Below are 24,821 nucleotides of genomic sequence, written 5' to 3' on the forward strand. Positions count from 1 at the left end.
TGCTCACTTAGAAACTCCTAACTGGAGTTTTCACTCTCTTTCTATAGCATCTAAAACTCTTCTGATGGAACTCTTCTTGGTAGTCTCTTCAGATGCCACAAAAACTCACAGACCTCTTTTTTGCCTTCTCTGTGCACGCTGATCTTCCCTGAGGCTTCTTCTTTAGCTCTCTTCTCCTATCGCTAATCCCACCGCTCTTAAGAATCCAAGGTATTATCTCCAAAGACACACTCTACATCTTCAGCCCCTACTGTCTCAAGCGCACCTCCTCCAAATGACCTCAGTCTCCTTTCCATCCCACATCTCGCCTCCAGCTGCCATACTTTCTAATGTGGTAAAGTGCCTCCTCACCCACGGACCCCGTCCACGGAGAAGCGTCAAGCGTGCCTTTCCAAGCGCATCGAAGGCTCTTCCCTCTTTCCCACAGAAGCCCATGTGCTGCCACAGTGAAAAAACTGCTGCCTGACACGCCATTCAGAGGTGTTCTCCTGTCTGGCAAGCCTGCTGTTCCCAACGGAGGCCTCCTCACCATCCTCAAAGCCGCTCAAGTATCAGCTCCATTTCTCCTGGACGCTGAATACATTATTCAACCTTCCATGACTGGACCTACCACTCTGCACTACAATTGTCTGAATACCTACCCTGTCACCAGATCATAATTCCTCTTCAATAGGAACTGTGTCTTACTCATCTTTTTATTCAGACTACCTAGCACAATACGTATGGAATACAGCGTATATTCAAGATCGCTTAAATTCAATGATTGATCCAATGCACTTCAATGATTACTAGAAGTACAGGCAAAAGAGATAACTAGTACATGGAGATACATTTAAGTATTTTAAAACATGTAATAAGCACCATTAAAATATTATAATATACATATAAAAAGATATTAAGCCTAGTCACTTGTTTATAGTAAAAACAAGTTATAAGAATGACTAAATCTGATATCAAAAGTTTAGGAAGATAGACAAGAAAATTAAAATTTAAAAACTGCTTTCCCCAATGTTCTGGAATGAACAAAAATCACTCTATAAATTTACTAATCAATTACAAAAACTATACACACACACATGTACATATATATATAAAACAACCACACTATTATATGGCTTTGTCATAAATATATAATAATAATATTACATATTAAATGACTAAAGTTAGACTTTAATGAGAATACTCAGAACATTTAAAGGTTATTCTTACCAACATAAATATCAGAGAGAAGGAGCAAGAAGAGAATCTACCATTTATATTATAAAATATTCTGGAAACTGTTACAGCCTTTCCAAAGGTATTTCTGATATTTTCAAATTTCATATTAAAACAGCAGTCTCCAAATCTCTTTTTAGACATTACTCTGCAACAATAAATACATCTATGTTCAAAGTTTAAGTCCTTCTGGTTATTAAAGCCACAAAAATTATCTGACTTAAGGAAAATTGAGTCAAACCAGAATACATGGAAAATCTCGAATACAGTATTATTTTATAACCAGACTTTGTTAGGTACATCTTGGAAAAACACATTCTTTGAGATACATAAAAATTCTTATAAACCATCCAGCCATTCGCATCACAGTCTCACAGCAAATGTAAAAGACAGAATAACAGTAAACTTACCTGAGCTCCTATTGCACTCGTTAACTTGAAGATATATAAAACTATGTCTAAAAATGGCTGTAAAATAAACATCAGAAGGTAGAGAATTAAAAAGAACTAGACTGCCCAGACTGATAGCTAATACAACATGTTAAATACAAAATGCTACTCAAAATCTAACACATAATTGTCAACATGCAGAGTTCCCACTACGTGTAATGTACTGGAACAGTATGCAGCTCAATGAATACGTAAAAGACACAGTACTTATTCTCAAGAAACTCCGCATGGAGACAGCCTGACCAAAACTACTCATCACCAGTAAAAAAAATATTTATCATTTTCCATCAGCGAAGGCAGCTCTACTGTGATAATTAACCATTATTCACTTTGCAATTTCTCAATGTAGTACAAAGACACTGAATAAAATGACCTCAGTTGTAACCACTGACATACCACAAGCTACATCTAATTTGAAGTGTTTTTCAAGAAACTCAAATTGTGTTCATTTACTTTAAGTCCACAGCTACCCCTTGCTGACTAAAATCTGCATTACTGCTAGGACAGGAGGCTTAGTTTATTAATTGACTTATACTAAGATGAACCTTTTCTCTCTTGCCTTATAAATTATCAAGAAGTTAAACATATTTATACACATACTTAGACATATAAAACTCAAGTACATTTAAATCACTGACAAAAATAATGACTCACAATTTAAGTCAGAGTTCAGATGATATTTTAAAAAGTAAATGTACTGTAATATATAGCACTATTGCAATTAATTTGATAATATTTTTCTCTATGCAGATTTGACAAGTCCAGAGCTAGAGACCTGCTCAAGTGCCAGGATGTGATAAAGAATATACAATGGTGTCTATAGAATCACATGAAAAATATTATGTACAGGCCCCTCACCCCTAGAGAACAACTTTAAAATGTGGTAATGGGGGGGGGGGGAGCAGAATTACTGAATAATTTGTAGTTGTAGGGGTTTTTAGAGTTCGGATCAGTAGTAAAGACTTAGCTAAATAAAGAACAAAGTTTGGCAGGAGGCGAAAAGGTATCTTAGTAGCAGCTTTCACGGGGGTGAAGTTCCTGTGGATACTGTCACTCTTCCAAGAACTGCCTGACCTCCTTCCATCCACACGGCTGAGTGCGAGCAATCTTACTCTTAGATACCACCTGACTCCTTTACACAGCTTTTCTTTTTTTCTTTTTTTCGGTCTCAAGACTGGATGTGTGGGAGTTCCTGTCGTGGCTCAGTGGTTAACGAATCCGACTAGGAACCATGAGGTTGCAGGTTCGATCCCTGGCCTTGCTCAGTGGGTTAAGGATCCGGCGTTGCCGTGAGCTGTGGTGTGGGTCACAGACACGGCTCGGATCTGGCGTTGGCTGGTGGCTACAGCTCCAATTATACCCCTGACCTGGGAATCTCAATATGTCACAGGAAGCGGCCCTAGAAAAGACAAAAAAAAAAAAAAAAAAGACTGGATATATGGATCCACTGTGGTCAGTCTGAGAAAAGCTCTGGCCACAGACTGCAGCAGCCATGTGGACTGGACCGGGAAATGGGGCATCTGAGATGAAGAGGAAGGGGAGTGGGCAGATAGTCTCACAGTCCCGCCAGTGCAGCAGCAACCACCACGAAGACGGCTTAATGAGGAGACCATAGCGAAAGCTGTAGGGTGGCGAGGGGGAGAGGGTGATACGCAAGAACTGACGTAATTAGCAGGAAGGAAACCGGTCTGGCCTGTCATCAGAGTCAAAAGTTTTGCACTCTCCTGGGAAGGAGCGGGATAAAAAGCACTCAGAAAGACTGAAATATACTACTATCCTGTGAATTTTTTTTGACTATGACTTAAATGATCTATTAGAATTAGAGACACTGAAGGAGAGGAATGGGCAGGAAGACATCTTAACCTAGCGTTATGGATGTGGAATTAAAAATAAACTGACCATCAAACTCTAACAACTACCAGAAGTAATACAAGTCAAGAGACAAAAAAAAAAATCCAAATTTCTGTTGTTTTACTGAAATTAGCCTGAAAAATTCTTTTTTTAATTTAATTTTATTGAAGCATAGTTGATTTACAATGTTGTGCTCATTTCTGCTGTACAGCAAAGTGATTCGGTCATACATAAACACACCTCCCTTCCCGTACAGGTTATCATAGAACAGTGAATAGAGCCAGCTGGCAAAATCCTGGTGACGTCTTTAAATGACATTCATTCTCAGTTCTTGGCCAAAGCATGTCACAACAATACAAAAAATTAAGTAACTGTAGTTAAAACTACTGTAATAACTAGTATTTTCTTATAAAAGCATGAAATATTTATACGCTGCTATTATGGTCATCAAGTCAATTCTATATAAATTTGCTTAGATTCAAAATTCAACAAATTAACAACAACCAAAAGAATAGAGAGACTTACCTTACTAAGATTTGAATACAGATCAACTACACTGTTACAAAACTTTTCTACATCCTGCGTAAGCAGCTGGTCTGGATTAGCGATTCTGTTGTCCAGGTTTCCCATTTTATAGTATGTGAAAGCTCTAGAACAAGAGCAAGAAAATGACTATAAAACAAATGGTTTTAAAAACAAGAAAAAAATTCGCATTGTACTACGTAGTGTAAACTCATAGAAACAGAAAAATTGGGGGCTAGAAGCGGCAAATGAATGTATTTTAGAGACACAGAAGCAAGTCCAGAAAAGGAGGACTTGCCAGTTAAAGAAGAAGAACCAGGATTAGACACCAAAGAGCTGAGGTCTTTGCCTATATGCTTCCGGGTCTGGAAGAGCAAGTCCCATGAAAAACACATCCAATCGGAAAGAAAAACTTTGACATCTCAACATCCTAAGTGTTATTCAATTTAAGTATTTTTAATATAAAAATAGGTCACTTACTGGAGGTATTCCTCATAGAGGTACTTGGTTAGTCTTATTCGGAAGCACAGTTTGAGCTCATTTAACCCAAACTTCAAGAAGTTATTAACCAGGGAGATCTAGAACAAAAAACACATAACATTGGTTTTGCTTCATTTCTACTTACTAAATCATAATTTATTTCCCTATCATTGGCTTTGTCCCCAAATCCTATAATTTGTGACAAATGACAGTCCAAATTGATATAATTCAGTTCTGTTTTACTCAAAATTTACAAAGATACAAAGAGAACATACTAAATCAAGTGCAATTAGCTATACTACCCTTTACCTGGAACTTAATTTTAGAATATATTAGTACCATCGCTTCTCGGCCTTTTGGCTAAGACCAAGTGTAGAATATATTAGTACCATTAATTATGAGAAACATCTTGCTGCCTTTCTTTTTTTTTCAGGGGGTGGGGGGTGTATGTAAACAAACAAAAAGCCAAATCTGTACCTTTCTACCCAATGTAAAGAACTTGTTTTAGGAGTACTGACATTTATGTGCAACATATCTTCTCCTTCCTGCCACCAGCACTACAACTTTAGACAACGGGATTCTATACACACTGTACTCGCATTTGTAAAAAAAATATATATATATATATATTTTACATATATACATGTTTCATACTAACTAATGCCATTTGCTAAATTATTGCTGGGGTTAGCTTTACTACTCTTTTTCACTATTATATGGAAATTAATTCTTCCATAATTCTGAAGTCACATTTACATAAAAATTTTCTCAAGAAAACACTGGTTTTCTGCTGAATCTCAATCTTAATTGAGATTGATGCTGCTTATCTCAATTTTCTATTTTAAACAATTATAATTTAGACCACCTACTGTTATTTTTAGTAAATTCAGATAATAAATTGCAATTCAAATTAAATTACATTAGTGGTTCAAGTTACCATAAGAGCTGTGGGCTGAGAGCCACGATTCACAACTAGGATTTCTGTTGTCACCTCTCTGCCTCCACAACCTCGTCTTAGCACCATGGGACATTTGGCCATATTTGGAGACACTGAAGACATTTTTTTGTTGTCACAGCTGGGAGAGAAGTACTACTTCCATCTAGTGGGAAGTTACTAATATTTAAGAAACCCCCAGACTAAAGGTCAAAAAAATGATCTACATTTGTATACACCTACATATGTTACAAAGAAACTAAAAAAAATTCTGTTACATTTTTCTATCTGGTGTAAAGGCTTGAAAAATTCTGCTCCAAGTTATAAAACTAAACGTGAAAAAAAACTTAGTACCATAAATCTTTAAAGAACTTAATAAGTAAAAATCCTTAAAAGAGTTTAGTTAGATGCCATATTTTTCCCTATGTAAAAATTGTTTAAGAATCACACTTACGAGAGGCATGGCAGCGATGAAGTTGAATAAGTATTTCTTGAAATCTTTTCTGCTACGACCAATGATACCACTGCAAACCACCACATGCAATGAATTAGTTGCAAAAAAAAAAAAAAGCAATTTTCACACTATAAAACCTCTGCAAATCTCTAAAATTATTTTTGAAAGTTTTTATTGAATCAAAAGAATCAGGAAGAAAAAAGACGCTAAAAGTATTTTCTCACAAAAACATGAACTTTTGAAATGTTATCATTTTAAACAGCTTGCTTGGAAAACATTCTATAAATGGCAAAATTAAGTAAGAAGAGAGCTAGTTCTCTCCTTCATAAAAACAGTAATTAAATAACAGGTTGAAATAGGCTGTTTTATAGGTGAAACAATTAACAGCTTTATAGACCCAGGAATGAATTTCTGTGGATAAAACAAACTAGTATTTCTTTGTTTTTAAATATTTTAACATCCTGATTGTCATCTGTATGAACTACTGGCAGGGAAATAGAGACTAACAACAGATGAGCAAACTCTTAGTATAACGAGCCAAGAGCGAACATTTTAAGCTTTGTGGGCTATAAGGTCTCCACTGGTACTCAGTTCTGCTACTGTAGAGCAAAACCAGCTAAGAATGCAACTGGCTGTGGTCCTGAGAAAATTTACCCAAACAGATGGTGGTGGGATTTCAACTATTTTATCTGTTTTTAATCTGTTTTTAAAAAGCTCCATTAAGAACTTATTTAAAGTAAGGGTTCCCCTACTTTTTTTTAAAGTTAGCAAATCATTGTATCATCGTAAGTAAAGGATCTCTGAATACTAAATGTCTGTGATCTAGCACAAAGATATAATTTATTTGATCACTACTTTTTTTCAAATAATATTTATTAATATTCCCCAAAGTAAATTAAATATATTTTGTAAAACAGTGTGTTAAATGACTCAAACCTAGCCCCATACAGAGAAATGAGCGGTAAGACATTCATACAATTGAGACATAATTTGTTTTATGAGGCGGCAGGGGAATAATGCCAAGCAATGGGAACTGATCTTTTGGAGCAAAAAAGTTCCAGGGTCAAATAAATGTAGGAAAACCTGAGTGAAACAAAGCTAGTGAATGTCTTACCAAAGACCTTCTCAAAGCTCTAATGTGTAAGATGCACTGGAAAACTGTGAGAGGGCTTGGTAACACTGTAACCTTCCCTCCACCACAGCTAAGATTCCAAAGAAACACTTTGGGAAATGTTACTCTAGACTGATAGAAAAATCAATAGTCCAATTTTGACACAGCTGCTAAAAAGTAAAAAAGTAAAAAAAAAAAAAAAAAAAAAAAAGGTGAAGCTGAACTAGAAAAAAGGTAAACCACCACAAAAAAAAAGGTAAAACCCCACAAAAATGTTGTTTACAGCAATAAGAATATTAGAGACGAGAAGCAATTAAGACAATACAAAAAGTTTAGAGGTTCCAATTAAAATTGTTTGAATCAAACGTTACATAGAACTAAAGTGCTTTAGTGCTGCCCAAGCTGTGAAACACACAAGGTTATCACACTCTGGTAAAACACATGCTATCATTCAGCAAGGATTTACCATTGGAGTAGCAGCTATAAATTTAAAAAATGGTTTCCTGAACAAAACTTTATTTCTGCTTATTATTCCACTGCAAAAGAAAAATGATAATCAATAGAGTAATTTTACAGTAGTACCAACATATTACTTCCAAAACATATAGGAATTTTAAGCTAGTTTAGTAATTTTAAAATGCTATTTGTAGCCAGGTTGGCAAAAATATATACTTATGACTACATATGGCATATGGGGGAACAAAATCTGCCACTTCAAAATGTGCCTTTAGGCATAAAGATTATTTTAGGCTGATTTTTTTTTTTTTTTTGGTCTTTTTTAGGATTGTACCTGTGGCATAAGTAAGTTCCCAGGCTAGGGGTCGAACTGGAGCTACAACTACCAGCCCATACCACAGCCACAGCAATGCCAGAGCCGAGCCATGTCTGCAACCTACACCACAGCCCACAGCAATGCTGGATCCTTAAACCACTGAGCAAGGCCAGGGATCGAACCAGCGTCCTCATGCATACTAGTCAGATTCATTATTGCTGCGCCACAACAGAAACTTCAGGCTGATTATTTTTAAGAAACAGAAGATTCAGGAAGTCTTTTTGGTTTTTTTGAGGGGGGCCATGCCCATAGCATGCAGAAGTTCCTGGGCCTGGAATCAAATCCATGCCACAGCAGTGACTCAAGCCACAGGAGTGATGATGCTGGATCCTTAACCACTGAGCCACGAGGGAACTCCCAGGGAGTCTTTCTGCCTCCCCCGCAGTTGCTTAAAGAATAAGAAAAGGGCCTGCTTTTGGAATAGAGTTATGACCAAAGATATCTGAAAAGAAACCGGCTAAGTGTGGTGAGGTAACCAGGCAGGACCCAGAGATCAGAGTCCACTCTGTGTCCTGTGGTCTCCACGGGGCCCAGCCAATATTTGTTTCCCAAACATCTGCTTTTCCATCTCCATGTGAATCGCCTCCCTCCCCCGTGAAGTCCTAAACCTCTACCCGACATGCTCTTTGTCTTTAGCTGAGGATGGTGTTTAAAGTGAAGGCTTTGGCCATTTTGGTGACTTACTAAGCTCTCCTGGTCTCTCCCATGTATACATGTTATTAAAATTTTGTTTGATTTTCTCATGTTAATCTGTCTCATGTCAACTGAATTCTTAGACCAGCCGGAAGAACCTAGAAGGGGAGAGGAAAACGTCCCCCTAACAGCAGCAGCAAGAATGAATGACTGCTCTCCACCTCACAGACTTGCCAGCCTCCACCTTGAACAGTCCGCCCCCTCCAAAGCCCTAAGTCAGTACCAACAAGTAAGCCTGATGGACGTGAAGGATACTAAAATGAAGCATATTAAGAGACTCCCTTTTAGCAGAAGTATATGAATCTAAACATACTTTGGAAGAGGCAAAATGGAAAAGACAGAGAAATAAATCTACAATGTACCTTAGTAGCATGTTAGAAAAATGTGTTAATTTCTCAAATAAAACTGTTCTGTATTATGAATTCACAGTTTTTTAAAACTTTTAATTTGACCAGATATCAAAGATCTCATTCAGAGCAGAAGCTTTTAATGTTTTAAAATATTTATTTAGGAGAAAGTTAACAGTTAACTTTAAAATGCCTGTTTTCATAATCAGTGCACTTGGGTTAAGAGTGTTAGGAAGTTCCTTGTATTACTCTTAACAACTTTTCTGCAAGTTTAAATTATATCAAAATAGTGTGTTTTTTAAAAACGCTTCAGTTTTTTGTTTTTTATTTTTTTTCTACATTTTTACAATTTTTTTCATAACTAAATTTAAAAACCAAGTACCCAACAAGTTGATTACTCTAATAGAATTCTAAGTTGGCTCATGCTGATAGGGCTGGAGTAGGAGAGTTACACAGCAGGTGTACAGGTCCCGGGAGGGACCACAGACAGAGAGGGAGACCTAGGGAACTTTGGGAGACCACTGTAAGTTAATAATCGCTCAAGAAAGCCATCAGAATGTCATGGAACGAGGGAGGTCTTGCTTAACGGTAAAAGCACGAGATATGCCTCAGGCCACTAGGTGAAAGGTAAATGTGGCCTGCATTCAAGTTTGGCAAGATAACGATCTTTAGGACCGAGGACAGGAAGTTAAGGGATGGAGGACACACACGCCAAAGGAGGAAACCCGAGATGATCCAACATACTTCAGCACCTGTGACCACCTTCTGCTGATCTGAATAAGCACCGGGCCTAGTCGGAGCCCACAGGGAGGAGGAGCTAATGATGCAAGCCCGCCCTCTACTTGACGGACAAGGAAGAAGGCGGGCTTTTCACCCTCCCCACTCTCCTTAGATTATAAAAATGCAGCCCACCCAACCGCTCAGGGCAGGGCTTCTTTGCCTGCCCACTGCTATCTCTCACAAGCGTCCTCTTAATCTGTTTCTTGCCCATCATTTTGTCTCTCACTGAGACACAAAAACCTGAGCCTCAGTAAGGCCAGACACTGAGTGAGTGATTCTAATTAAATACCTGTGGGCTCAAGGCCCAGTCTGGGTTGAGTCAGAGGTGTTTTGGTTTCAATGCTATGTAGTAACTTTCCTCTTATCTATCATCACTAATCAAATTAATACACCACCTACTCTAAGTAATGCATTTTCTCCAGGGCATTCAGTCTGAGAAAATTAAAATAAGCATTTTATTTAATTAAAATTGGAAATCCCAGTTTAGAAAACTAATCTTTTAGGTTACAAAAATATGAAATCGCAAAATCTGAATAAAAGGTGGAAACTTTAAAAAAAATAATCTTCTATCCTATAGCATGACTGTGCAGGGTTCTTTGTATGTATTATGTGACTAATTCTATACAGTTATCTAATATAATGTTACATAATGTTACATAATAGATGTAACCTGTTATTTTTGTCACAGATAATTAATAATGCTATAGGTATGGAGCCCATATATCTATTAATAGATATGACATTTAAATAATAAGTCATCAAAGGAAAAAACAAACTTCTATAACCATGTCAAAGGACATAAACGGCTTCTCTATGCTAATTATACAAATGATGCAAATGACTTGATGCACAAAGCTCAGAGAACCAGAACTTGGCCATAAAACTGATCCTCCTAAAGCTGATGTGCTAAGAGCAATGAGCAAACACTTTAATTACACTTAGGCTTAACTCAGAATTTGTCAGAGGACACACACACACACAACTGACCACACTCCCCCGACAAACAGACAACACCCTTCAGGGAAACCAGACAATCCACAATCCCACAACCTGTCTCCTGATAAGTTAAATATCAACACATAGCCACAAGCGACTGCTTAAGGGAAGTTCTAACATGAGTGACGAAGATCAGAACAACAAAGGACAGTGAAAGTCACAGACTTGAAAGAGTGATTGCTACAAAAATGCACATTCATGCAAAAAAAAAAGACAGCTCTTGGAAATAAAATTAAAACAAACAAAAACGTGGATAATAAAGTTAAAAGAACTTTCCTAGAATATAGAATAAAATGTCAGAGACAAAAATGGCAGAGAAATCATAAGATAATCAGACGATCAGTCCAGAGAGTCCAACACTCTGTAAGGATTCCAGAAAAAGCGCAGGGAAAAACAAAGAGAGAGGAAGAACTTTTTGAAAAACACAAAAAAATTTTCTCAGAATGAAGAGTTTCTAGATTGAAAAGAACCAACTTGGTTCCTAGTACAACCACCACAAATGAAAAAAAAAAAAAATTCACACCAACATTCAATGAAATTCCTAAACACCATCAATACATAATAGAGAAATAACAAAAGCTTCCAGAGTGGGTAAAAACAGATGGTGGCTAAGGCAGGGCAATTAGCACAGGAATGTACCTCAGCACCCAAGGCAGAAGCCAGAACAGTGGGGTTTTTCTGGGTTGTTTGATTTTTGCCTTTTCTAGGGCCTCACCCGCAACACCTGGAGGTTCCCAGGGTAGGGGTCTAATCAGAGCTGTAGCTGCTGGCCTAGACTACAGCTCCTGGCAACACCGGATCCTCAATCCCACTGATCGAGGCCAGGGATCGAACCCGCAACCTCGTACTTCCTAGTCAGATTCATTAACCACTGAGCCAGGACGGGAACTCCAGACCAATGGTTTTTAACCTTGGCCGAGCATTAGAATCGCCAAGGGGAGGGGCTTCAACCAGACTCTCTCGGGGGCGGGCCCAAGCATTCTCAAAATTCCCCACATGGTTCCAGTGATCCTCCAGCCAAGGCTGAGAACCCCTGAGCTCTTTAGAAGACAAGGATGATGCTTCCCAAGTTCTAACAGAAAGTGATGTTCAACTCGGAATGTGCATAAATACAGCTAAATTACCAATCAAGTGAGTACAGGACTTTATCAGATGTACAAGTTCTCAAATTTTTACTTCCTTTGTACCCTTTTCTCAGAAAAAGACTGCACCTGCCAAACAGAAAAGTAAACTGAGGAAGAAGAAAACAAAAGATCCAAAAAGCAGGAGTTACGTAACGCAGGAGAGAAAGATGGAAAAAAATCCCAAGATGATGATAAAAGTAAATTCAAACATGACTGCTATTTAGTGGAGCTAAAGTGCAATCAATCCTAATGAGAGCAGGAAGACAAAAAACCAACAAGTGGTATGGGGCGGGGTGGTAATAAAGATAGAAATAAGTTACCTGCATGTTTGACATATTATAATACGGAGATTTCATAGTGTTGTCAATAAGCCTGAGCTGAATTAGTAGGAGGCAGGCAAAAAATTAAAGCACACAAAAACTTGTAATTTATAATGCTGGGAAAAACAAAAAGATGTATATAAAAGAAACTACCGGAGTTCCCGTCATGGCTCAGTAGTTAACGAATCCGACTAGGTACCAAGAGGTTGTGGGTTGGATCCCTGGCCTTGCTCAGTGGGTTAAGGATCTGGCGTTGCCGTGAGCTGTGGTGTAGGTCGCAGCGTGGCTTGGATCCCAAGTTGCTGTGGCTGTGGCATAGGCTATAGCTCCAATTAGACCCCTAGTCTGGGAACCTCCATATGCCGAGGGTAAGGCCCTAGAAAAGGCAGAAAGACCAAAAAAAAAAAAAAAAAGAAACTACCAAAGAAGAGCGTGTGGCTCAGCTGTAAACAACAGTCAAAATCATATAAACAATAAATCCTGATTTAATAAAAAACTGCTATATAACATTGAAAGAATGAGCACAGGCATGGGTAGGAGTGTAAAAGAGCTAATTTTCATGTTGCAAAAGAAAAATAAATAGTGCGTGCTCTCCTAAGACAAAAACCTAGAGACAATAACATCAGTATGTTACGATGAAATGCAGAGATTAAAAATATGACACAAAACTAAAAAGAGCAGAAAACTGGCTCCAGGAAAGACAGTTATGGGTGGGGGGATGGGGAACGGGGCACAAGCTACTGTTTTTGTGATTAAGTCCTGCAAGGCTGTTTGACATTGAACTGTGTTCATGTTTTACTTCTTAAGCTCTTCATATACCATGATTAAAATAAAACAGAATGGGACGGACCACAGGCGCCAGGGAGACCTGAGTTGAATATAAGAGTCTATACAATTTACACACATACTCAGTGGGAGGCATGTGGCTGGGGTTTTAATCCTCTGCAGATAACCTTCCTTCTCCCAGAGGAGAGGCAGGAAACATGCGCGTAAAGCAGCCTGCCTCTCCTACAGGTGCTCTAAGCTGCAAATCAAGGATATCAGAAAAAAACTTTCAAAATTTGGGAGCATTTAAAAAATTTCAGTATTGTCATTTGAAAAATTAGATTAAGTATTTTTTTTAAATTTTCTGATAAATGCTGCATCCCAAGGAAACAAAATTCCAAGAAAAAAACATTTACTGACATTCAAATTGGTATGAAGAATAAATCCTTTATTAACAGATAAATGTTAAAATTCCAACTGTTACTGTTATTTTTGTTTTTAAACTAAAATCATCAATTGCAGTGATTAACACTATAATATGTACAAAGACTACAATGCAAAAATATATAAAACACTGACATTGGAAACAGAAGAAAATGTCTAAGAATTTTTTTTTCTGTTAATAAACATTCTCAATGTGACTCCCTGAAATGCTTTCATATTGTCCTCAAATTATCTCATTAATTTCAGATACCCAACTCGGTGATTTTTCTAAGTTCCCACCGCAGCATTAATCATACTGTACATTAATTTTCTGTGTACTTGTCGCCCTTGCTAAGCCACTGGCTCTGCAGGGCTTGGTACAGTGTCTCTCCCACCCACTCGCGGGTACACCCCCATCACTTTCTGTGGCACAAGGGAGACAGTCGATAAGTATCCACTAAGTAAAGGAACAAAGAAAGAACTCGCCGTACGTACGTAGACCTAATTTAGAATCCACTTCTTGCTCAAGATAATGCTTCTATGGGACACAAATCGGCATTTCACACATAGAGGAAGGAAGGTGAAGAGAAAAGTACCTTTCAATGAGTGTCCCATTTTGAATCATCCAAACGTCACAGTATGTTCGAGACACCAGCATAATAGCAATGAGTATCAAGTAGCCCGTCTGAAATAAACCAGGGACAGTAAATTAATTAACTGCACGTTAGAAGGTTAAAAGAGACAACTCTTGTGGTAAAGATTTTTGATTTCCAAATTCAAAGCTTTATTCTGGCTTTAATATAGCTGGATGACATTTACCTATAGGCAATTTTTCTTGTAAAAGAAATTTAAAACATAATGTAAATGGAAAAGACCTTACAGATCGTTTAATCTAAATTTCTCATCCAGAATTCAAAAGTGACTCCCAGTTTTGCCTTCCTAGGCAGTCAATGACAGAAACTAGCACTATCACTTAGACTGACTAAAATACAATGTATTGCGATTGTCCTGTATTTTTAATATATAAACTCTAATAAAGAAAAATGACAATAACTGCCAATATACAGTTAACAAATTTTGAAGCCTAAAATTTTGCTTAAGTAGAATAAATTTGGTTCGGTTTTTTAAAAAAATCTCTAACAGTGCCCCTGCCCTTGCAGGGCTCTCAATTTAGTCATTAAGGCAAGATTTACCCATAAAAAGTAAGAAAACAGACCAGTGAAGGTGAGTCTACTTGCATCACTTCAAGCAGTAAGTGGTGGGATGGGAAGTCTGAGGTAGCAAAAGAGGGTTATGACATTAGAAATACATCAAATAAGCCCAGTAAAACAGAGGAGAGAATGTGGATGACAAATAAAAAAAAAGACGAAAGAGTTAATGGAAAATAAAACAGACTAGAAGCATGTGAGTTACGGTGTTGCATATCCATCAGAGCTTCTACAACTATTCCAAGCTTCTAGGTAGAACCAAATGTTGTTTAGAAGGCATTGCTCAAGCAATGCTGGGCGAGATGGATTCTGGACGGGGAGAGATGAGACGCTGAGTGGCTGGCGAGGAGTCAGCTGTCCCTGTGTGGGATGGGAATCTACCCTCCAACCTCCAACTCCAACACACGCCCATTCAAAGCTGACCTTAAACTTTCTAAATTGGAAAACTATGACAGCAACACAGCAGCTTAAGTCAGAGAAGCACATTTGTGGCAGGAGGAATGTCTGCTGGAGAATGTGTTTGATTCCCAAGTTATGGAATTGAAGGGGAACTCATCCGTGACCTTTGTAATTTTTGCAAAATAAATCATCTTTTTAAAACAGGTAAAAGTACTGCCAATATAGCCCTTTAAGTGAAAGACAAGTCAGGGAGTCATAAACACAATGAATAAATGAATCCCTAAGAAAGAAGAGAATGTCAAAAAACGTCTCTGTGACTGAGCTGGGACAGCGGCTCCCCCAAAGTTGCGAGACTGGGCTAGTGAGGAAGGTACCAACCTCCTATCTTATCCCCTCACCTCAAAGTTAGGTATGAAATGGACAACGGAAGCGCCTACTGATTTTAACAAATGCTACCTGTAGATGGCACTTTAACTGGTTCACATCTGTGGCTTAAGGGCTCCAGGGAGTGAGTAACACCCCACAGGCCTGGTTAACTATCGGGAGTGGACCTACGCCCAGGTGGACATTAATCCCTGTGCCTCAGTTAACAGGGAGAAAAGGGCGAAGAAACTATGGGACTTTCGGGACATTTCCACCCCTAGGACCCTACTGGACAAGGACTGATACAGGTAACTGAGCAAGGCCAATGGGAGAAGATGACATCTCTCTGGACCCCACGTTGGTACCCACCCCCAACTTTAAGGAATTAAAATCCCTAAAGGACAACAGAGACAGGGGGCTCTTCTTTCCCCTCCCAGCAGCCCTGGGAGCAATCTGCTTTCCTTTGATAAAAACTTTGCTTGCTTGCAAAAAAACAAACAAAAAAAGCCCCCAAACAAACAAAAACCTGTTTGAGTTCAGACCTTAAACACAGTCTCAATCCTAAATTAATCAACCATCTGAGGAATAAAGGTAACATCAGACAAAGATAATCAGTTTTCTTTTATTTGATGTTCTTTCATTTTTTCCTCGAGTAAGGATCAAGTTTACTTGTCTCACTTTAGCAAAATCTGCCAAATTTTGATTACAGATAGTCCTGAAATGCCTTTTTATGCAAAAGATGTCCTCAGATTCACCATAATTCCATTATTGGATTTGTAGAATAGGTCAGAAACTAAAGATCAGCCTGATTTAGGCAGTCCCTCCCTCCACCTTATGATATAGATGAACTTCCACTGACTCACATGCAGCATTTTCACTTCTTTATTTTCATAATCGATTAATCATCTGTGACTTCTATTGGAGTTTATCTCAATTTCTTGACCTGGGGCTAAGCTTGGATTTTTTTTTTTTTCTCTAATATCCCTCCAAGATGGTTCATAAAATGGCTATGGCACAGATACACCTGTTCTCCCTATAAAGAATGGGAGGTTGGCCAAGTTAGGCCCGTCTGTCTTCTTACTAACTTCCAGAGGGCTACCCAGTGTGTCACATTCACCTTATACTCAGCAAACCCCTGCTAAAAGGTTAAGTGAACGTTAAGCTGTTAACTGATAAGGGGCAGTAACTCACGAATCTCTGCAGAGGAGCCTGTATTTTAAATAAAGGTTCTTCAAAGTCAGGTAGGTTGTAGAATGAGAAAACAATTAATTATGCCTAAAGTCATGGGCACCTCCCCAAAGACGAGGAGGAGCACTAAGCTATTTTTCAAACATTTATTTTTGTTGGGGAGAGGGGGTGTCACAGACATGATGTCAGGAAAATATGAGAGCACAGGGCCTGGCTACAAAACAGCAAAGAATCTTTTAAGGAGATGATCCTGAAAGAAAGGGCTAAGTCAGGCTGTGACGTGCCCTATAGGAAAAAGAACGCCAAATGTCTTTATTAGGGTTTTAGAAAGACAACTAGTTAGAAAAGCAAAGGCTGCAAAAAGACCAATGAAGAGATTATAATGATCCAAGTAAGTAAGAACAGTAAAAATGAAAAGGAAGAGACCGATCTAAGAGAAACTCAAGGATGCTTGGGGGAAAAAAACATTTAAAATATAGGAGAGGAGGCAGATTTAAAAAGTGTCAGTGTGATCTCATTTGCATTAAAAACAGGTGCTCACACACAAGAAGACTATATACACTGAAATAATGATAGAAGTTCTGAGTGGGAGGCTATTAGGTACCAAGGGAAAAAATAAAACACCTAACTGCATTTTCTAATTCTTTTTCAAGAAACACACATTATCTCTATCTAATTGGGGAAAAAACCCCCATGCTATTATTTTCTGGAGTTTCCTAAGGACAGAATCCACCAGCCAGGCAGCTGAAGTGAGAAGGAGGGGCCCAGAGCGATGGAGGAACACGCCCCACCTTGAGAACCACAGTGCTTGGGAATGACTCACCCCTCCTTGCTATCAACAGACTAGTAGCCTAATGCCTTTTAAAATTTGAACAATGGAAACAATTATGTTTGGAGGTCTTTTGTTTTTGTTTTTTAGGGGTTTTGTGGCTGTGCCTGCAGCTTGTGGAAGTTCTCGAGCCAGGGACTGAACCTGTGCCACAGCAGTGACCCAAACTGCTACAGTGACGATGCCAGATCCTTACCTACTGTGCCAAAAGGGAACGCCCATTACGTTTTAAGGGGACAGATTTGGCAGCAAAGATTTTAAATGGGGAGTTTCTTTGAAATGAGACTAATTACAGGACGCTATAATACCTAGGACAGAATATTTAGAAGGAAGAATTAGTAGATTATCAGTGGAAGGAGAAGGTAGGTAAAGGGGAGAGTCAAACATGACGATGTTTCTAGTTGTACAAAAAGAGGACACACAGGTGATTAAGACGAAGAACAGGGTATTCTTTTAATCAATAAAATACTTAATAAAAATGACAAAGAAAATCTTGATAAAAGGACAAAGGAAGAGATAAGAAAATGTTATTCTTACAACTAGCTCACTTCCTAAAAATACTTGAAGAATTCAAGTATCTTAAAAATACATTTTATCAAATACAAAGCAACCCTCAAGCATATTTCATATCAATGTGACTTGTTAACATCTTAATGTAATAAAAACATCTTTCTAAATTTAACCTTGTCTTCATTATAATGAAGCAATACACATTTAGAGCAGTTGTACTGAAGTACTCCAGTTTTCACAGAAAATAAAATAATATTTTATAAACGAGAGAAAATTATTTAAAAACTAACAATGAACAACCGGAATACCTGCACGACAGGCAATGATTTAAAGACAAAAACTCAGTATACTGTCTTCTTTCCTAACAGAGAAGACATTTGACCTGAAGTAGAACAAAGGCTTTATAATTTTATTCAATAACTTTATGCAAAATTATAGAGGTTCAGTTGAACATTTTAATTTCATAGGACTTACCTCTTTACAAAATGTTCTAGGAATCATGATTTTCAGAATCCGTGTGAGCCTTAAAAAAAACACCTTGTCCACCACAGCTCGCTCTTTTTTACCTTCTTTCTACATTAAAAAAAAAAAAAAAAAAGGCTTTTAAAATAGCTATAACAGATAAAATTAAAGACCTGTTTAAGTCAATATAAACAGCTATTAAGATAGATACTGCATTCAGAATTACCATCGTGGCACAGTGGTTAACGAATCCAACTAGGAACCATGACGTTGCGGGTTTGACCCCTGGCCTCGCTCAGTGGGTTAAGGATCCGGCATTGCTGTGAGCTGTGGTGCAGGTCACAGACACGGCTCAGATCTGGTGTTGCTGTGGCTCTGGTGTAGGCCAGCAGCTGCAGCTCCGATTAGACCCCTAGCCTGGGAACCTCCATATGCCACGGGTGTGGCCCTAGAAAAGGCAAAAAAAAAAAAAAAAAAAAAAAAAAAAAAGATAGATACTGCCTTCAAAGAGCACAGATCTGTACTGCTCTTCATCTTCAAACACGCTTTCAAGAAAAAAAGATGTTAGCAAAGCCTGAATAAGGACTTGAGAAGTTCTGAAGCTGCAGAGCTATCTGGGAGAAGATCACTGCGAAAAGAAGAATCAGCAAGTGCCAAACACCAAGGTGAAAGCCTCTTTAATGTGCTGGAAGAACAACAAACTGGACAAGCTGACTGGGGCTGTGAGCAAGAGGTGGGAGCAGAGGACGAGGTCAGAGGGACAGGTAAGAAATGGTCCAGTTCTTACTGACTATTCATTACCCACTTCCTGACTGACAGCAGAAGTTTTTAAAAATCTTGAACAGGAATTTTCCTGCTACCAATTACAGGAAACTTTCGAATTCCTAGATTTATCACGTATCATTTCCAATATGCCATCCACCAAATCACTCCATCTTCCTTGTAAATTCAAAAGAAGCCCAGGTGTCCTCGCTCCTATGGTTCACGTTCTAACAGGGGAAACACAGATAAAAAGAAAACCATCAATTGTTACAGACAGACTAGGCAGGAACATGAGGAAAAGAATGATTCAGAAAAGTCTGACAAGAGAAAGTCCCTTTGGGGAGGTGACATTTAAGCTGAGGTGTAAATAAAGTGAAGTCACATGGTCACTGTGGGGGAGGAGGGTGGTAAAGCCCAGGGAACACCAAGCACAAAACCCAGCTCAGGAACAAACTGGGGTGCCCGGCGAAGAGCAGGAGGACAGCACTGCAGAGCAGAGGGACGCCGGGAGAGCCGGGGTGGGCAGAGCCCAGAGAGAGCAGAGGCCCGAGGCCGGTGAAGGACTGAGGGTCTACTCCAGCACGCAGGGAACCCACCACCGATGAGCCAAGGCAGCGACTCCCTCAGACATCTCCTCGTTTTCGCCAGTCCCTGCGCACAGAGGCAGGGAACGACTGGCAGGGCTAAGGAAAGCGTGCCATGAAGTGGGTCTGGTGGAGGTTATTTATTACTCTGGGGCTGGCTGCAAGAACAGGCGGCAGAAACGTCTTGGGATGGGCGGGCTCTCCACACGAGCCCCATTCCCAACTTCGTCCCTTCCCGCAACTCCCACAACCGCAGCTCACTTATTTATGAACTGCTGTGCTCTTGATAAACAAATAGCCACGGGAGAGTCAGTTCTGTCAGTGAGACAAGCGCTGGTGTAAATATGCTTTAATTAAACTAATACTTAACTTGGTAAGCCTTAAGTGGATGGTTTGTGTACTGAATTAGAATAATAATAAGCTACCATTCATATGTCAGACACTGTGCTAAAAGCTTTATATATATAATCCAAATAAATAGTCACTGTATACAGTACGGAAGAGTAGACCGAGAAACGAAGGTGCTGAGTGTACAGTTAGATCAGGGAGATTAAATAGGAAGAATCGGACGAGAACCAGCCTACCTCGTAAGAGTTCACATCTTCCAAGCCTTATAAAGGTTCTAAACCTCATCCCACTGAGACGTGGGCTCGGGCTGCTTCATTCACACATGTGTGCATTCATTCATTCAATCAATATTAACTTGGCCCAAGGCACTGTCCATAATCCACAAGACACACCAGAGGAAACCCTCTTCACAGTCTAGTTACTCTAGCAAGTCTAGACTCCTCAAGCCACACCTTACAACTTCAGCCTAAATCTTCCATTCCCTTTCCCCAAACTGAGAAGGTACAGAAAAAAAAGAAGAAAAAAGGATAGAGGGCAATATATATCAAATTCATTAAAAAAAAACAAGTTAAACTTGTAGCCTCAAGTTTTTCCTCCTGCCACTGCCTCCCCACCTCTCCTCACCCCACCTGTGGTCCACACCTTCTCCATTCCTGGGCTGAGCCTTAGCTGGAATAATTCCAAGGTGAAACGGCCATCTTCTGACTTCAACAGAGGACTACTACTTCTAGCTGCCCTCAAGAAATGATCTAGGGCAAAGGATGAGGAGGGTTTAAAAAAAAATTTATAAGAAAGTAACAGTGAAGCCACCTGGCATACAATTAGCAGTTTACCTGGTATATAATCCTTCCTCTTTTTCTTCTGTTCCTGTTGTCACTGCTCCTATTTCTTAAGCTGTCTGAAAGGTGACTTTCTTGTTTTCGTTACATTGGACTCCACCAAGAGAACTATATGCTTCCTAAAGTTAGGCAACACCAACACATGGACCAGAGGGTTGACTCAGAAGGGCCGAAGAACTACCAAGATGCTCTACCACTCTTGAAGCATAATAAAGTTCATACCCAAAATCAATCTAAATGCAAATACCTACAGAGACAGTACAATTCAAAAGCACTCCTGCCTCTCCTAAGAAATCATTTTAAATTCACAACTGACTTTATCCACCTTTAAAAACTTCCTAGTAATGTTTTTAAAAATACAAAAAAAAAAAAAAAAGCTTTAATGATAAAGATCTAACATGCAAATCACAGAAGAAGCAAAGCACCCATTAGATAAAGATCATTTAGGAAGCAAGAGTAATAATTCAACCAGGAAAAAAAAAAAAGTACCTAACATTCAGGAGGCAATAAGGTTAAAGGGCAATGAGAAGTTCTGAATGATGTGTCAATCAACTTAGAAAGGTGACATGAACTTAGACAGATGTTTGAACTAACAAATAAAAATGAAAGGCCATATGGTGCTGACAAAAGTGCAAGCATTTCTGTATACTTTTATAGAAAGTGTAAATCAACATAACTATTATGTCCCATTTATCAAAATGTAAAATGTACATTCTCCCTAAAATGTAAAAAATATCTAGCACATTTACTTTTAGAAACGTATCCTAGAGATATTCCTACACATATGCTTGAACACATAAATGTAAAAAACGTGCACATTGTTTTATAACACTGTAAGATTAAAAACCTAAATGTACATACATGCCACATAAATGATGGCAAATTTGTGCAGGGAAAATTCTACACAACTGTAGAAAAGGAAGCACCTCATACTGCTACAATAGAATACTATAAAGTGGTTGAACTAACTAGATCCATAGTTATCAGCGTTGATGGATCAGAAAAAAAAACATGATGCTGAAAAAAACACAGAATGATAACACACAATGATTTGATTTATAAAATCTTTTAATATGCAAAATAATTCTACTCATATTGTTTCCGGAGATAAGTATACCATACGCACACCCCAAAAGTATAAAATACGCATGGGGATGCTGAACACCAAACCCAGCACAGGGTCACCTTTATATATTTTGAACTTCATATCCCATGTATTACATCACAATTAAAAGAACATTATAAAAATCGAATCAACTATCTCTTTATACTATGCTCTATCTAAATTTTTTCTCCTTAAATCTCATGTCTTACAAAAATTCTCACCCTAGCACATTCCATGAAAGACGATAAAAAATTTCAATTAAAAAGATTCCCTTTTTAATAGCTTCCCCTTATAAGGAATACATTTGCTACTGAAAAATTAGAAAATTCTGATGAGCAAAAATAAGGAGCCTATACCTACCATTCAGAGATGTCAACTGTTAACATTTGGCACATATCTTACCAAACTTCATTTTAGCACATCGGTGAATGCACTTCCTATAAATTTTACAAATGTCATCAGTGTGCACACTGTCTTAAACCTCTTTGCCAACTCCTGGATGTAAACTAAATTTATCTTGCTTACACTATACAACTAACAAACAAGTATATAAACAAGAATTAAGAGAGTTCCCGTCGTGGCTCAGTGGTTAACGAATCCGACTAGGAACCATGAGGTTGCAGGTTCGAACCCTGGTCTTGTTCAGTGGGTTAAGGATCCGGTGTTGCCGTGAGCTGCGGTGTAGGTCGCAGACACAGCTGAGATTCCGCGTTGCTGTGGCTCTGGTGTAGGCCGGTGGCTGCAGCTCCGATTCAACCCCTAGCCTGGGAACCTCCATATGCCGTGGGAGCAGCCCGAGAAATGGCAAAAAGACAAAAAAATAAAAGGAACTACGAAATGAATGAATGAAAACTGCTGTACTGAACAGTTTCAACAATGTCCTAGAACTTGCCACGGGTGATGGTAATACAACTAGGAGATATAACAAGATAAATAAGGTTTGATAGCTCAGGTACCACTTAAATATGAGCTTATGAAAATGGGAATTTTCCAGAAGACTGAAGATAAGCACATCCTGTCCCATTTTTCAAAGATGGAAACTAAAGAACAGCAATTTTAATGTCAATCTCTAGGATATTCAGAGAATAGGTCTTAATATTGACTGTTTAGGAAGACCTAAGCAATACTAATCCCTAGAAGCCAGCATGAGTTTACGACGAATAAGTCATGTCAAACTCTTCCAATTTCCTTCTTGGTTAAGGATATTGTATGAGTATAGGAGCTAACATATACAAAGGAAGCTCCATGGAGGTGGGAACTTACTTTTATAACTGCTGTACACGCAGAACCAAGAACAACACCAGGCTATATGAGAGGCTCAATCAATATGTGTTGAAAGGCTGACTTAATAAATGAATAAATTAATCAAGGAATTTGATGTTCCTTATAAAACTACTGTGGCCTTAATTTGATGCAGCTGATACAGTTACAGCCAAATAAGCCATAACCAAAAAAAGAAAGATTAAGAGATGCCACAGAGGAATTTTTTTATCCTAACCTAGTCAATATTATCAGCAATTGTGAGGAAGACAGAGAAGGCAAATTAAATTTGTAGATAATACCCTCTACCTAACATATCAGATGGTAGAATTACATTCAAAATTACACTAATAGAATAGACATACTAATCAAGCGACTAATAGTATAGACCCTGGAGGCTGACATTTACAGAGATAAATTAATGTTTATTTAAAACGACTAAGTTACCACATGACCTAGCAATTCTACCCCGACATATAAACCCAAGAGAAGTGAAAACATGTCCATACAAAAACCTGTACATCAATGTTCATAGCAGCATTATTCATAATGCCAAAAATGGCAAACCACCTAAATTTCCCTCGACTGATGGACAAATAGAAGTGGTATATCTATACAATGAAATACTATACGGCAATAAAAATTAATGAAATGTTGATATATGCAACAACACATATGAACCTTGAAAATGTCATGTTAAGTGAAAGAAGCCAGTCATAAAAGGCTACATATTACATGATTCTATTTATATGAAGTGTCCAAAATAGGAAAATCATCAGCAACGGAAAACAGATCAGTGGTTACCAAGGGCAAGGAGAAGAGGGTAATGAGGAAATGACTGTTAATGGGCATGGTATTTCTTTCCAGGGAAATGAAAATTTCCTAAAATTAGACCGTGGTGATGGCTGTACAACTCCGTGAACATACTAAAACCACCGAATTGTACACTTAAATGGATGGATTTGATGGTATATGAATTACATCTCAATAAAGCTGTTATTAAAAAAGAAAAAAGGAATCAATGGATGAATGTGGATGCAGGAGATCTGTCAAAAAAGGTGTTCATCAGAAATCTACCTGAGGGTTATAAGGGACCATAAGCTCCACTTAATGTGAACAAAGTTACAGCGAAAGAGGTAAAGGCAATTTTAAGCTGAATTTTAGCAATATGGTGTTCATATCAAGAGATGTAATAGTGTTGATATATTCCAAGCTGGTCAGGCCACATCTGGGCAGCCAGGTTCTATTCCAACCATAATGTCTAGAGGAAATGACGAGTACAGAGCCAAAGGAAGGCATACGCTGAAGAACAATCAGAACCCCGTTACCTGAGAAGCACTGGAAGGAATGAGGATGGCTTAGCATGGGGAAAAAAAAAAAAAAAAGAGTCAAAAAATACAACTATCTTCAAACAATATGAGGATCTATCAGAGAAAACAGAGTCAAGCTGTCCTGTGTTTCTACAAAACACAAAATAGAGGTAGAGAGGGAAGATTAATCATGGGCTAGAACTGATATATTTATGGCTATCTTTTAGGTAGGACTTTCCACCAAACGACCAGATTCAAATACGAGAAGTCACCTATCAAGAATTCCTAGTTTAGGAGTTCCCGTCGTGGCGCAGTAGTTAACGAATCCGACTGGGAACCATGAGGTTGCGGGTTCGGT

General features: G+C 38.4%; 1 protein-coding gene and 1 non-coding gene across 13 annotated transcripts in view; one reads left to right on the forward strand and one right to left on the reverse strand.

Annotated features, from left to right (window-relative positions):
• Window positions 1-24,821, reverse strand: part of ABCD3 (ATP binding cassette subfamily D member 3) — a 238,241-nt gene that overhangs the window by 31,301 nt on the left and 182,119 nt on the right. For 9 of the 12 annotated variants that reach the window (XM_085020726.1, XM_085020725.1, XM_085020724.1 and 6 more), the window contains 6 exon segments: window positions 18,268-18,366; window positions 13,893-13,981; window positions 5,906-5,975; window positions 4,518-4,615; window positions 4,041-4,164; window positions 1,626-1,682 (listed from right to left, as the gene is read on the reverse strand). The exons of 2 other annotated variants lie outside the window; for them this stretch is intronic. In XM_085020726.1, coding sequence (XP_084876852.1) covers window positions 1,626-1,682; window positions 4,041-4,164; window positions 4,518-4,615; window positions 5,906-5,975; window positions 13,893-13,981; window positions 18,268-18,294 — 465 coding nt within the window. In that variant the 5' untranslated portion in view covers window positions 18,295-18,366. 12 annotated transcript variants of the gene reach the window in all.
• LOC146404248 (U2 spliceosomal RNA) lies at window positions 4,858-5,053 on the forward strand. The gene has a single exon (XR_014845012.1). It is a non-coding gene; the product is annotated as a U2 spliceosomal RNA (small nuclear RNA).

This window comes from Sus scrofa, chromosome 4 (genome assembly GCF_054392235.1).
Source record: "Sus scrofa isolate SSC_HxYL_T2T_F1_AM1 chromosome 4, Sscrofa_HxYL_maternal_Yorkshire_Landrace_v2.0, whole genome shotgun sequence".
NCBI classification, from domain to species: domain Eukaryota; kingdom Metazoa; phylum Chordata; class Mammalia; order Artiodactyla; family Suidae; genus Sus; species Sus scrofa.